This window comes from Oenanthe melanoleuca, chromosome 28 (genome assembly GCF_029582105.1).
Source record: "Oenanthe melanoleuca isolate GR-GAL-2019-014 chromosome 28, OMel1.0, whole genome shotgun sequence".
In the NCBI taxonomy this organism is placed as follows: Eukaryota; Metazoa; Chordata; class Aves; order Passeriformes; family Muscicapidae; genus Oenanthe; species Oenanthe melanoleuca.
This window is the reverse complement of record NC_079361.1, coordinates 2,593,224-2,606,160: the sequence shown is the minus strand read 5'-3', so window position 1 is coordinate 2,606,160 and position 12,937 is coordinate 2,593,224. Positions and strand designations below refer to the sequence as shown.

At 42.0% G+C, this 12,937-nt stretch overlaps 1 protein-coding gene across 2 annotated transcripts; it reads right to left on the bottom strand.

Annotated features, from left to right (window-relative positions):
* Positions 1-469: 469 nt before the first annotated feature.
* On the bottom strand, positions 470-12,376 carry HAUS8 (HAUS augmin like complex subunit 8). 2 transcript variants are annotated; one of them, XM_056512833.1, is made up of 11 exons: positions 12,226-12,376; positions 11,993-12,096; positions 11,680-11,776; positions 10,747-10,860; positions 10,209-10,270; positions 9,547-9,618; positions 8,895-9,053; positions 7,932-8,073; positions 6,772-6,913; positions 5,882-6,026; positions 470-600 (listed from the first exon to the last, which is right to left on the bottom strand). In XM_056512833.1, exons 1-10 carry the CDS (start codon positions 12,284-12,286, stop codon positions 5,906-5,908), a joined length of 1,074 nt encoding a protein of 357 aa, XP_056368808.1. In that variant the 5' UTR covers positions 12,287-12,376; the 3' UTR covers positions 470-600; positions 5,882-5,905. The 2 variants fall into 2 exon arrangements, with proteins under 2 accessions (XP_056368808.1, XP_056368806.1); XM_056512831.1 differs by lacking the exon at positions 470-600 and having other exon boundaries at positions 5,363-6,026.
* Between the last annotated feature and the right edge of the window lie 561 nt (positions 12,377-12,937).

The following is a 12,937-nucleotide window of genomic DNA, read 5'->3' as shown; positions in this document are numbered from 1 at the left end:
AGATTAAAGGAGGCAACATGAAAAAGAAGCACCTTTGCTGTTCCCATGGCATGGCAGAGATCAGGAATGTTTGGGCTGAAACAGCATCATGCTTTCAAAAATATTAATTACCTCTATACTCAATCCACAGATTTCTAGAGCAAACCACAAATGGTTCATTACAGACTCATACGTGAGGTCTATGGGGAATGTACCAAAAAACCCTCAAAATGCCACTAAACACCCATCCTGCCAACCACAGGAAAGAGCTTTGAAAAAGCTCTGGGTGAGGGCTCTGAACAAGCAACAGGATTCAGCAATGGACTGATGAACACAGCAAAGTGCAGTTCCAAAATGGAGCTCCATCATCCTCAGAGTAAGACACAAATGTGTATTTCTACATATCAAAATGCACTGATAGAAATCACCCTAATGTGCAGTCCAGCCCTTTTGAGTTGCTCACTCTTTTAAAGGAGAGATTTCTCCTAGATTGAAGATTTTCCATTTGGTATTTACTGACTACAAGAAATTTCAGGCAATTACAGCCTCTGAAGACTCCAAACCATCTTCTAATTATGATGGTATGTGCAATCCTGTAAATAAGGCTGGAATCAGCTTGATCTGAAAAAAAAAAAAAAAAAAAAAAAAAAAAAAAAAAAAGGAGGCTTTAGATATAATTTCAAACTATTTACTTACTGAAATGGAATTTTCTGTGCTTGCCAAAATGAATCCCATTCAGTGTGATGCAACAGGTGTTGGAATTCCAGCAGCCGCCTGCAACCCACATCTGGTAATGGTTAGGAGTTAAAAGGAAGTTCTGTAAGAGCTGCTCATGTATAAAAACTATTCATCAGTCAGATCTATGGGCCATATTCACCCACCCGCCTGCACTGTGCATAGCTCAGATTTTTATTTCGTTTACAGAAAACGTAATTCTGCTCCTCATAAAGTCTCAGGAATCTCAGGCACTTGAGAGCATGTGGGGGATTGGTGTTGGCCATGCTGGTGGCAGAAAGGTGAGGGAGGGACAGGGGTTTAGAGAACAAGGTGTGAACACATCTGTATTGGCTCCAATTCACACCCTGATCGCTTGTACAGCCTCATCAGGAGAAGGAATCCTTCCCCATGCCCCAAATACCTCATTAAAAAACCTGTGCAATGTGAAAATTATCAGACGGGGATAATTAAAAAAATAATAATAATTCTCAAGTACTGCCACTCTCAGCTGGGAATCCTTCAGCTTTTTGCCACCTACCTCAATTGGCAGATTGAAATCAGTGACAACTCAATTAACAGGAAACAAGTGGTAGGACCATGCCATCCATAATTAGCCCTTGCTAAGTGCCCCAGCATGACTGGTGTCACTAACTTGTCACTCAGATGATCAGATCCAAAGGTATAAAAGGTAATTCTCACTTGTTTAAAGATTTTAATACATGTAAATTGTGCACTTTAAACATGCTGTACTAAACCCAAGACTATTAATCACTGAGCTTTGTGTTAAGTTCTGTACACACTAGATTTCAGTAGAAGGTGGGTGAAAAATAAAAACATCATCGATTTCCAGAATAATTTCTCCCCCTTTCCCAATGGAAAAACATTAATCTCAGTCATTACACACCACCAGACAAGAACAAGGCCTTAGTTAATTTTTACAGCATTATATTCATGGTAAAAAAACCCACACCTATTCTTTAACTCTGAGTTTTGTTCTCCCTTCATGTTTCTGTGACAGCCAGAGATAGCAAAAGCAGAAACTGATAACACCAAAAGTGTCCAGGCTTTGCCACACTCCTGCACCTCACCAGCACTGAGGAAAATGGTTTAACAGAAACTACATCAGTCCAGCCAGAGTGGCAGAAACCAGATTGATCCTGTCCCCCAGAAATACAAACATCTCTAAAAGAAATTATAAGGAAAGGATAATTAAAGAGCACTTTTCAACTAAGACTGCAACCTTAGTAGCATATAACAGGATAATGATATTGAGAACATAACTATTAAATAGCTCTGTCAAAACTGCTTATTATTAATCTATAGAGCAGGAGAGTCTGATCTTTTACAGTAATATAACATTTTAATTCCTGACAAAGTGACTGAAATACTACTAGGAAAGCATTGAAATGGAAGATTTTGAATGATTTAGAAGGAAGAGTGCTGTGCTTATCAGAAGGGGCTGTCATTCACACGTTTAGTCAGAAATAATTTCCCAATTCTCTTCTCAGCTCCTACATGGACTGGTGAAATACAATTTGTGCATAGTCTGACTGAAGAGTAGAGCCACCTCCCATAAGCAAGAGATACTAAAAAAAGGAATTAAGCTTTTATATCCTGCAGGCCAACTCCAAACATACATTGTGTATATAAACTAAAAAAAATTAGTTATATCTGAAGGGGCAACCATAACATAGAAAATTTAAGATCCTGAATTAGCAGGAAACTCAGTTTTTGCATATACATCATCACAGAAATATTTTAAAAGAAACTGATGAGAGGCATTTGAGCCCACTCTGCAAACCTCGTGCTCGCTGTACAGACCACACACAAATGCAGCGGAAGAAACAACCTAAAATCATTTCTGTGAGTTGAACAGGAATGCTCACATAATCACTGGAAATGCTCTTAATTGGTGTGGCTCAGTGGTGCATTTCAGAGCTGTTAGATCTTCTGCCGCTCTGGAACTCTTTTCATGTCCTGGCAATCCCAGCCCAGCCAGCAGTTTGTTTATCATATTCAGTATGAATTTCCGGATCTCCAACAAAGTGGTATTTACTCCGAGGCAGGGAAGACTGCAGTAATCCAATAAGTTCTCATTAGCCTAAAATGCAGAAACATCTGCTGGGGTCATGAGCTGCTTTGCTGTTGATGAGCACAGGCTCAGCTCCTTTTGCAGCTCGTGTGAACAAAGAGTTAGGGTTTGGGCTGTGGGGAGGGGACAAACCAACCTCGGTGATTTCCAGAGCTGCAGCTCCACCCCACAGCAGCCCGGGCAGGAGGGATCCTGCCTTACCTTGACCCCGGAGCCCCCATGGCAGGCAGCACAGGAATTACAGCAAAAAATGCCTTGACTCAGCCCTCCCGAGCTGGTGGTCAGGGTCTAGCACTGAGAATGTGGCCACAGCTCCCCCAGACACACAGGCAGGGCAAGCTGCAGGGCAAACCCAGACCCAAAGCTTTGCCAATCTCTTAACCAACCAAGAGTTTTGCAAGGAACAAATGCTTCCATTTCTGGGCTCCCCCTTCCTCCCAGGCTCTTACACACCTGGTCCAATTCACAACTGCTTTAAGTTTTTTGAGGAAGAAAAAAAAAATCCCTTTCCTCACAAAGCATCTTAACACACAGGAATGTTAACAACTGGTCAAGAAGAATTTCTGGCCTAAAAAATGAATAAATAGGTAATAAGTACTGTACAAGTTCAGACAAAACAAAACTAAATCTACGTTGATACAAGTTATAGCAGGGAGAACATTATTAATCCCACAGGGGAAGAAAAGACACAAAACCTGAATAAAAAGAGCCCTTAATTTGTTTAGGATTCCAACTGATTTAGAGCATGTGACACTGTCAGAAAATAAGTGGAAAATACAAAATAAGTGGTGTCACATCTGTTTAGCTCCTGCTCCAGTGATTCTGAAGTTCTTTGTTGTTGTTTGTACAGTGTTATACGACAGCAGCCAATTCTGGGGCTATTTCAAGGTGGAGGAGCCTAAAACACTTCTGCAAAGAGCCAGAACAGGCCCACTTAGAAAAAACATTGGTCAAAATCAAGAAGAAAAAGGTCTCAGTTCAAACTAGTTTAAAATCTTTTCCTGGAGAGGCTGAGCTGCTTTAGCTAACACTTGTTGTACCATTTGTACAAAGAATTACACAAGTGCTCAGTTTAAAGAATGGCCAGAACGCTGAAATGAATGCCTGTGATTCTTGTGAAACAATGAGTGCACATCCCCGGGCACAGGATTGTTCTGCAGCAGCAGTTTGGCTCCAGCCCCAGGACTCCCCTTTGCCTCGTGGGAGGATGAGAGCAGCGAGTGCCGCCTGCAGCAGCGGGGCTGAACTGCTGCCCCCGCAAGATTTACAGCCCGTAATTGTGCTCCCAGCAGCACCGCCCCGGGGGGAGAACCAGCAGCATTCCACTGCTGCTCCGAGGGAAAATCTGCATTGCTGGCTGTTGCTTAAGCAACGTTTGGGTGTAGGTATACACATCCAATAGTACCTCAAGGGCAGAAAGGCACTTGACTGAAAAGGATGGGTTTCATTTAGAAGTATTTCTTAAAAAAAAAAAACAAAACTTTTTCAGACCATTAGTGAGGTGCACCATTAAGGAATCCTAGGAAAGACATTCTGATGTGCCTGTGTAGAGACATTATTATCAAAACGCTGCAACATTGATTTCAATTTCATCCCTCCTCTCACATTTAAGACGAGCCTTCCCAACCTCCAATTTCAGAATTGACACACTGATCATAAAGAGGTTAAAGGTGTGAGGGGACACAGCCCAGCAATAATCCAAACCAGTTTCATCATACTGGAGCCTTTCTACCCACATCTCCATCCACCAAAACTAACCAGCCCACACATTTACAGCCAAGCTGACTTTGCTGGGCAAAGTTCCCCATCCAGTGGCCAAATTCATGGATGCAGCTCCTGCTCCAGAGCTTGATCCAGCTGCATCCAGCACCTATTGCTGATCTGCTGGATTGAACTACCAAGGGCAGATCATGTGAGAAAAAAGAAATAACAGATGGATATCCTGAAATAACTGATTCACAGAGAAGCTGCTGGCAAAAAAATCACACTGATATTGTATGCAAGGAGGGTCTGAACAGTTTGTTTTATGGGTGTGGCACATCTACTGATCCAGTCACTTAATTTACTAATTTTAAATAAAAGGAGAAAAGAATCAAGTTAGACCTTGAGTAGTGGCAGGAAGAAAGCCTGAACAGCACCTGAAGGAGTGCAAGGATAATAATCCAGGTATCTTAGGAGTAGGCCAAAAAGCCTTATAGACACATCTTAAGCTAGAAATGTGAAAAACCATCACAGAACAAGGTTCCACAGGTTGAAAAACACAGGTTACAGCACATCTTCCAGAGCAAAATGCATTCCATGTAAGAAAAGGAAAGGATGTTGAAGAAACATTTGCAAGATGTGGCCTGTATATTCCTAGCACAGCACATGCACTCAGTAATCAGATTTTAGTTTCTTTGCCCTTTCCCAATCCTTTGGCCTCAGTACTAGGGGTGCTCATGGCTGACCACTGGGACCGCGTGGTGTGTACAAGTGCATCACTGGGATGTGCAGTATCAGCCCTAAGAAAGCCCAGATGGAAACAAAAGCTGCTGCAGGAGATCAGTGAACATATTCAAACTTGAAGGCTACTGCTAGAGCAGTGGAAAATAGTCTTTATTATTAAAAAGAATAAAATCCTTAAGGAAGAGTCATGTTTATACAAAAGCATTTGTTATTCCAGTAATTTATTTACAGGCAATTAGGCAACCAGTTACCAAAATTTCTCAATTGTTAAAAGTGATCAGGCTCCTTCCAAGTGCTTTATATCCACACAGCACACCCAGAAATATGGGACAAATTAAGAGTTCCTGCAGAATCTGCTCAGTGAGCAACCTCAGTCCATAGATTACCACACAGGTCAAATCTGGCAGGAATAGCACTTTTTATCATTTACCTTTCAGTACTGTCAAGGCAGAAAGGGGATGGAAAACCTGTCACAGAAGTCCCCATTAAAAGTGGGCGATGTCTCCCTGTAGGACAGTCTGCAGAACAACTCTCCAATTCCTGCAGTGAGCACCCCTGCTGCTGGCTTCACTGAAAAACTGGGCAAGTTGTATGTCCACACAAGTAGTAAAAGGATAAAAAGTCTGCTGGCTTTGAATTAGTACCTACCCAGTAGTAAAACAATACAGAAACTCAGCTGAAATACCAGCGTCTCACAACATCTACTCCATAATTCTTTTCACACACGTATTGGTTATGCAGAGAAACTTCTTTACAGGCTTCAAACGACAGGTTCTGCACATTTGTGAAGCTCCTGGAACACAAGAAGCTAAATCAGTGACTCTGAAGGACAATAACTCTGCTTTAGTCCAAAGGCTACATGCCTGGATATCTGCATCTTTCTTTTACTCTGGCTCCACCAGAAGGAAAGAAATGTAAAATGTGAATTTTCTTCTCAAAAACAAGAACTGGGAGGAGAGATGGGGCAGTTTGAAGGAGGGGGGGATGAGTGGCTTCATGGTCTCTTAATCTTCAAAGATTTTAACTCTAATCTCTTCTGGGGCAATGAAAGAAGGGAAGGACATTAGTCATGCTTTATCTCTTCCTCATCCTCCCTGTAATGCTTTGTATTTGTTGTCACAAGAGTTGAAAGGAGAAAAGAAGGCTCCTTGTGCCTTCTCAAGGATGACACATTTGCAGGGTTGTTATTTAAGACAGTTTACAGCTCACTTTTCTGTCTCCTGGGTTTCTCCACTCCTACATATCTACAGCTACCAAGTCTATTCTTGTTCAGTGGAATTCTCAGCTGAAGTGTCAGAGAATGGCACACTGAAGTGGCTCACCTGGAGTACAAACCCAACCCCAAACATCCTTCTTTGACTGTAGGCAGGGCAGGGACAGAAATACAGATGACTGCTATGAAGAGAATTACCCTTAGTGCTACCAAACCCTCAGTTAACCCTCCTCCAGTCTGAATTCTGGATATATTCTGGCAAGGACTAGAGATTTTCCTGTGAATATTTAGTCAACAAATCTTTCCACCCAGTTGTTATGATTACCTTTGAAGCCCTTTACTCAGTTGCTGAGATACTTCATTAAGCTCTTTCAGTGCACCAAGTGCTTTTGCACTATCCTCTGAGTGGTTTGGCATAATTCCTGTCAGAAGCTCCTGTGTGATCATTAATTGCTTTTCCAGCTCATCTGGAAGATGAGAAGTTAAAAATATTATTAAAAATTAGAGTGGCACCAGTTAACACAAGATATTAACAGCTGGAATAACCCAGAGACAGATGAACTAGACAAAAAACACTGTTCAGCTTTCACAAAAAAAACCATGAAAGCCTAATTAGTTTTCACTGTTGTGACTAGCACCAGCAACAGGCTATTAAAATTGCTCATCAAGCTCTCATTTAGAGTATGTCAAAGATTTTTAAGAGTAATGTAAGAGAAAAAACAAGTTTTTGACATCCAAAATTCCCTGGCCAGTTTCATGTAATGCTGTTGGCATGTATCCCCTCCATTAAATTTATTCAGTCATTTCCTTTAACATTCACAAACAAGAAAATGGACTTATTCCTTTCTAGTCTTCTTACCAAAATTCTAAGTTCTTCAATAAACATTTTTCATTTGTCTTAAAGTGCAAGATCATGTAAATGATTCAAGAATCTTGATTTTTGCAGACCAGCAGTTTAAAAAATGTAACTTTTTTGTCCAGACTTCAATACAAAAAGCATGTACTGATTCATTAAACATTCTCTGATTCAAGACAGCACACAGTAGTACTTAAGCTCCAGCTCTTCAAGGAAACATGAGCAAGTCTGCCCAGGTGACTCTGTCCCTCAAACACAGAAACAAGGTCACAGGATTTCTACAACTTGTTTACACAGTAGGAAAAAGAAAAGGGCAGGAATACCATGAATACAGTTAAAATATATAGAAACATGCTAAATAAGGTGTATATGAAGACTGAGATAACTTACAAAGTTAATTTCTTCTCTGCTGCAAGATGAAAAACTGTGTAGTTAAGTGGTTAAACAGAGATAAGAATTACACAGCACAACACGTGATTTTTGCTGTAGCCCAGTGCCCACACAGGCTCTAAGGGCACACAAAGTTCCTCCAGTGGCCATAGACAGATGCAGCAGTGACACTGTGAGAAACTTTTTCAGCATAAACCCACTGTAACTGAAAGCAAATTTGATAAATTAAATTTTCATACCAAGGCAGGTTTGCTCATCTCCTTCTATGTGAATGTTCTTTATGGGCAGTTCGTGTCTCGTAGCATCCAGGGAAGCTGCAAAGCTTTTGTATTGCTCTTTGAACTGTTCACAGACAGGAACCAGGGGAGGCAGCACTTCTATCTGAAAGAGCACACACTGAACAACACTTCTCCAAATGATCTGTAATCACACACCTGGCCCACTACAAAAAATACTTTATGATACAACCAAATACCACTCTGAAATGCTTACTGACAGAGGAACACAAGAAGCCTGTGGTACAATAATCCTATCAAACTGTCCATTATGTTTGTCCTCAGTACCAGTTCCCCTGTTTCTGTAGCTCAGAGATACTGGCAACATAGCCAGCAAAGGGTTTTATATCAGATCCTTTAACTGTATTTAATAAGCCTGTTCTCCAAAAACCTTGTTCAATTTTTGCAATGTATATTTGATAAAAAGCAAAGAGATTCAGTTTTGAAAATTCATTATTCAAACATTAATTATTCAGTAGAAACCTGTCTTCTTACAATTAGGCCAGAACTCTTTGAGGTAACACATACAAACAAACAACCCAAGATGTTCACTTCTCTCTAAGGGGTGGCATCTCAGCTCTAACCATAACTGCAGTTGCCTAAGTGTGGGGTGTTCATGTGGGTTTGGGGACTTCCACCTCCTGTGCAACACCCAGACCCTGCCCTGGCAGCCACTGCAATCTCTGCCCTTGCCCAAGAGCTCCAGCTTCTCCTTCCTGCCTGTCCATGAGAGGCAACTCAACAGTGACAAAGGCTCCTGCTCAGGTGCTGCAGGCCTCAACAGGAAGGAGATATTTGTTTACTTTAAGATGCATAGAATTGTACCCTGCAGGCCACAGCAGCATTGAAATCTCCCCTGGATAAAGGACTACTTCATAAATGAGTTTGTGCAACTGTCAGAGAAGCATTAATCCTATGAAAACTCACCTGTTTATCTAATGTTTTGTTGAGCTTCTCCTCTCTCTCCTCAAGCAGAATTTCCCGTTTCAGCTCCCAGAGCATCTCCTGTTGTCTCTGCTTTTCTTCACACAACCTTAGCAAGTTTTTTTCTGCTTTTTCCTCTATCTTGGCAACGCTTTTTCCTACCTATTACATCCCAAAAATATTCACAATGAAAGTAATGCTACATCTGAGCAATTAACATATTCTGAATAAAGAAATGCAAGCCTCAGACCACACCAAAGAGTTTCAATTAATGAACAGGAGACCTCACACAGTAAGCACAGAAAATCAGTTAAAGACCCTCTCAAGACTCTTGCCCCACCCCTGCTTCTTTTTGCAAAGGAAAATATACACACAGAGCACTGAGGGAACAAAGCCACTGACACAACCTTCAACTGCAGACAGACTCACAGCTCTCCCAGAATTTCCCCCCAATTGCTAAGAACCAGCACTAGCTTCATAAACTGGCACTGAATGCACTCTGAGAGTTTTCATAGCAAGTCTTATGGTTTTACAAATGATACACATATACAGTCACAAAAATCTAACTTTTACAGGTCAGGAAGCATTTATAAAAGTAAACAATTCCTCAATATCAAGTTCTATCTGAGATAGCAAATAATTGACCAACTCTTACCTTCAGTCTTAGGGTAGTTAAAAGTAGTGTCTCAGATTCCAGCTCTGCTGTCGGATCCTTAGAATCAGTTTCCTTCAGAAAAGAAAAGAATACTCTAGATTCAGTTTGGTATTAAAACAATTGCTTTTTCAGTGGTCAAATTAGTTACCAACAGTCCAGTTTTTGCCTGGAATCAAAGTCAACTCAATGAGACAAGTTTGTTTTTTAAACACTCATGTTATTTAAATACATCTCTTTGTTCCACCACCTTTTATAATACTTATAGCAGATTTTCATTTGAAGTTTCAGTGCTACACTGAATGAAATCCCCAAATAAGGCACTTTATATTATACCAAATCAGTGCTAGTTCTCAGAACAAAAATGGCAGAAAATACTTAAAGATAATGTGATATAATTATAGAGTATGAGCAGAAATGCAAGAAGAATCCACCTGAGGAGATGCAATAATAGGAAAAGATTCTTTACCACAAAAAATGAAGGAAAGTTCTGGTCAGTGTCCAGACATCTGATCAACACACCAAACAATTGCCAGCAATACAACTGACTTCTGCAAGGAGGATTTAGATCCTCCCAGGACCTCAGCTGTAATTCAGATTAAAAATAAAAAGAAAATGTTCATTTCAAAATAAATATCCTTACCAATGTAAGCAGTGAGACTCACCTCATCACTCGCTCCTTCTGAAGCAGATTCTGAGTAAGAACTCTCCTTGGGGTCACTTTTATCTGTATCACAAGAACAACGTTAGTGTGCTAATCTGTTGAGATCTGTAGGGTGGGGCAACAGACCACCAGCTTCTTCCAAGGCACAGATAATTTCACAATTATTGTGTGTACCAGTAAAAAAATCTGTGCTCTGTTTCTAGCTCTGATATACACATGAGCAGATATGGAACACGTGAACATCTAGCTCTAAGTGACAAACAATGTGATCCACTTTTCAGAAAGGCTGACATCCATCTGTTATAGGAACAAAGACTCAAGAGTACTTTATTCTTTAATTTTTAACTTTACAAAAAACCAGAGCACCCAAAAGATACTACAAATCAAGGTTAATTTAAACCCAAAGGTCTTAGTCCCTCTGCTTAAAATACTTTTGTGAATATATAAGAATACAACAATTTCTTATCCCCAAGTTTCAGCACATATATTAAAAATAAATAAAAAAAACACCCAGAAATTGCATATGAATGGAAATTTACCATTAATAGCAGAAATATCAAAGTCTGGTAGCTTCACTTTTTCTTCACCTAATAAAGTGGACTGCAAGTCACCCTTCTCAAAACCACTCTGATTTAACGTGCTGTGGTAAACACCTGTAGAAAGAAGCTGTTATCAGACTAAAAGAATTAGAAGTAGAAGAATTAGGTTCAGCACAAGTTCACAATTCCAAGCTGTAGAGGCCCAGGGAAGCTGAGCTGGTCACATCCCTCCCCTCACACCCCACTGTGACCTGAGAAATGCTCCTCAGGCCTTGATGAGCTGCACCTGGACAAGGCCCCTCTGAGCTCATCACAAACACTCTCTCTTCCTAGAAATGTATAATGAGCACCTGCTTTCTAATAAACAGCCTTAAAAACTTATTTTTCTTGAACCTCCAAAGAAATTTACCAACTGGAATTGTGGCCAGAATGGAAAATTATTGTGACTAAAGCCCACTCTCTCTAAAGGGTCCCCATAAAGTGAGATCCTTTGGGGTCCCAATTCACAGAAAACAAGGGAATAATGTGTCTCAACTGGATATCTGTGGAGACAACCAAGGACTGTCAGTAATTCCAGACAGGAATCACTGGTAACAACAAAAAAAAATAAAATAGACGATTTTGAAGACAGAGATTTTCAGTCACTCACATTTGATTTAACAGAAGGATCAAATTTAAAAAAGCAGAGTAATGGTGATGATATAGGAAAAGGACCATTCAAAACCTTGTACAAAAGGCAGGAAAGACCCAATCACTCAATTCCAGAACCAGGATTTGATTTGTCTGAGTTACACATGAAGTTTCTTAATTTCCTTTACATACAAATAATAACTGCTAGTGATGCAAATAATACAAAACATCAATATCTTAGAGTTGTTAAGAGTTTCATAGGCTGGAAATACATAATAGCTTTTAAATGCTGGTAAAACCTACTAGCATAAGTTTCGTGTTTCTGAGAGAGAACTAATCTTGCTTTAGCTCTAGAAGACGGCAGAGAAGTATTTGATGAAGAGGAACTCGATGAAGCATCCTGAAAATAAAGAAATAGCTAAGACAGAACATAAACAACAATATCTTGCCTTCAACTTAGATGCTGACAATTAACAACTAAATCCCAGGGCACCTTGGTGCAAGTCAGCCGAGCACAGTCCCAATCTCCACCAAATAACACATCCCAAATCCCCACAACCCCAGCTGAGCCGCTTTTCCCCAGGTCTCGCTGCCACATCCAAGTTTCCCCTCACACCTTTTCTGCCTTCGGCTGAGAGACGCCTGCGCTCGGCACTCTCGGCACCTTCTTGCTGTCTTTCTTATCGAATTGCAGGTAGCGAGACTGAACGATTCTTCCTCCTGAGAGAGGGCAAAGAGAGCTCAGCCGGGCCCAGCGCGGGGCTTCCCGCCTCGGCTCGGATCCTCCTCAGCCTCAGCCGGGCCGGGCTCTACCTCAGCCAGCGCGGGTCCGCCCTCACCCCACGTTACCTCTCCGCTTAGCTTTAGGCGTTTGTCCGCCCACCACTGTGCTGCTGCCCGCTGAGGACATCGCGCCGAGGCGGCAGCGGGCGGGGATCGCCCCCTCAGCCCCGAGCCGCCCCAGCCGCCATCGCGTTTGAATCACCGCGCATGCGCGCGCTGAGGCGGGAGCGGGGCGGGGCGGCAGCGCGCCCCCTGGCGGCGCGGAGGACTGAAACGAGCCCGGGTGCCGGGGCTCAGCCCCGGGGGCTGCGCTGACTTTTAAGTAAAGAGATTAACGGCTGGACCTAAAAGTGCTCCTTGCCTCAGGCCTTTGGTGGGAGGTAGCTTCAGCTGCTGCAGAGAATCCAGCGGAGGCCACAAAGATGCGGAGGAGTCTGGAGCATCTCTGATGAGGAGAGACTGCGGGTACTAGGCCTGGTTAGTCAACAGAAGAGAGGGCTGAGGGGGGATCCCATCAATCCTATATAAATATACAAATATCTCTAAGGGATGTTCAGAGGATGGTGCCACCTCTCAGGGGTGCCCAGGGACAGGACGAGGAGTAATGGGCATGAACTGAAACACAAGACAAACACCTCAACATGTGGAAGAACTTCTCTACATTGAGGGTGGCCTGGAACAGCCGCACAGGGAGGGCGTGGAGTGTCCCTCTGTGGAGACATCCCAAACCCACCCGGACACTTTCCGTGTCAGGACGGGGTGGGGGGGGTTGGACTGG

Excerpts from the sequence above, each read along its gene's own strand:
- HAUS8 (XM_056512833.1), bottom strand. The coding sequence starts at position 12,286 with ATGTCCTCAGCGGGCAGCAGCACAGTGGTGGGCGGACAAACGCCTAAA. Across the intron at positions 10,861-11,679 it reads GAAACACGAAACTTATGCTA|GTGTTTACCACAGCACGTTA; the intron begins GTAGGTTTTACC and ends TTCTTTCTACAG. Across the intron at positions 8,074-8,894 it reads ACAAAACATTAGATAAACAG|ATAGAAGTGCTGCCTCCCCT; the intron begins GTGAGTTTTCAT and ends GTGCTCTTTCAG.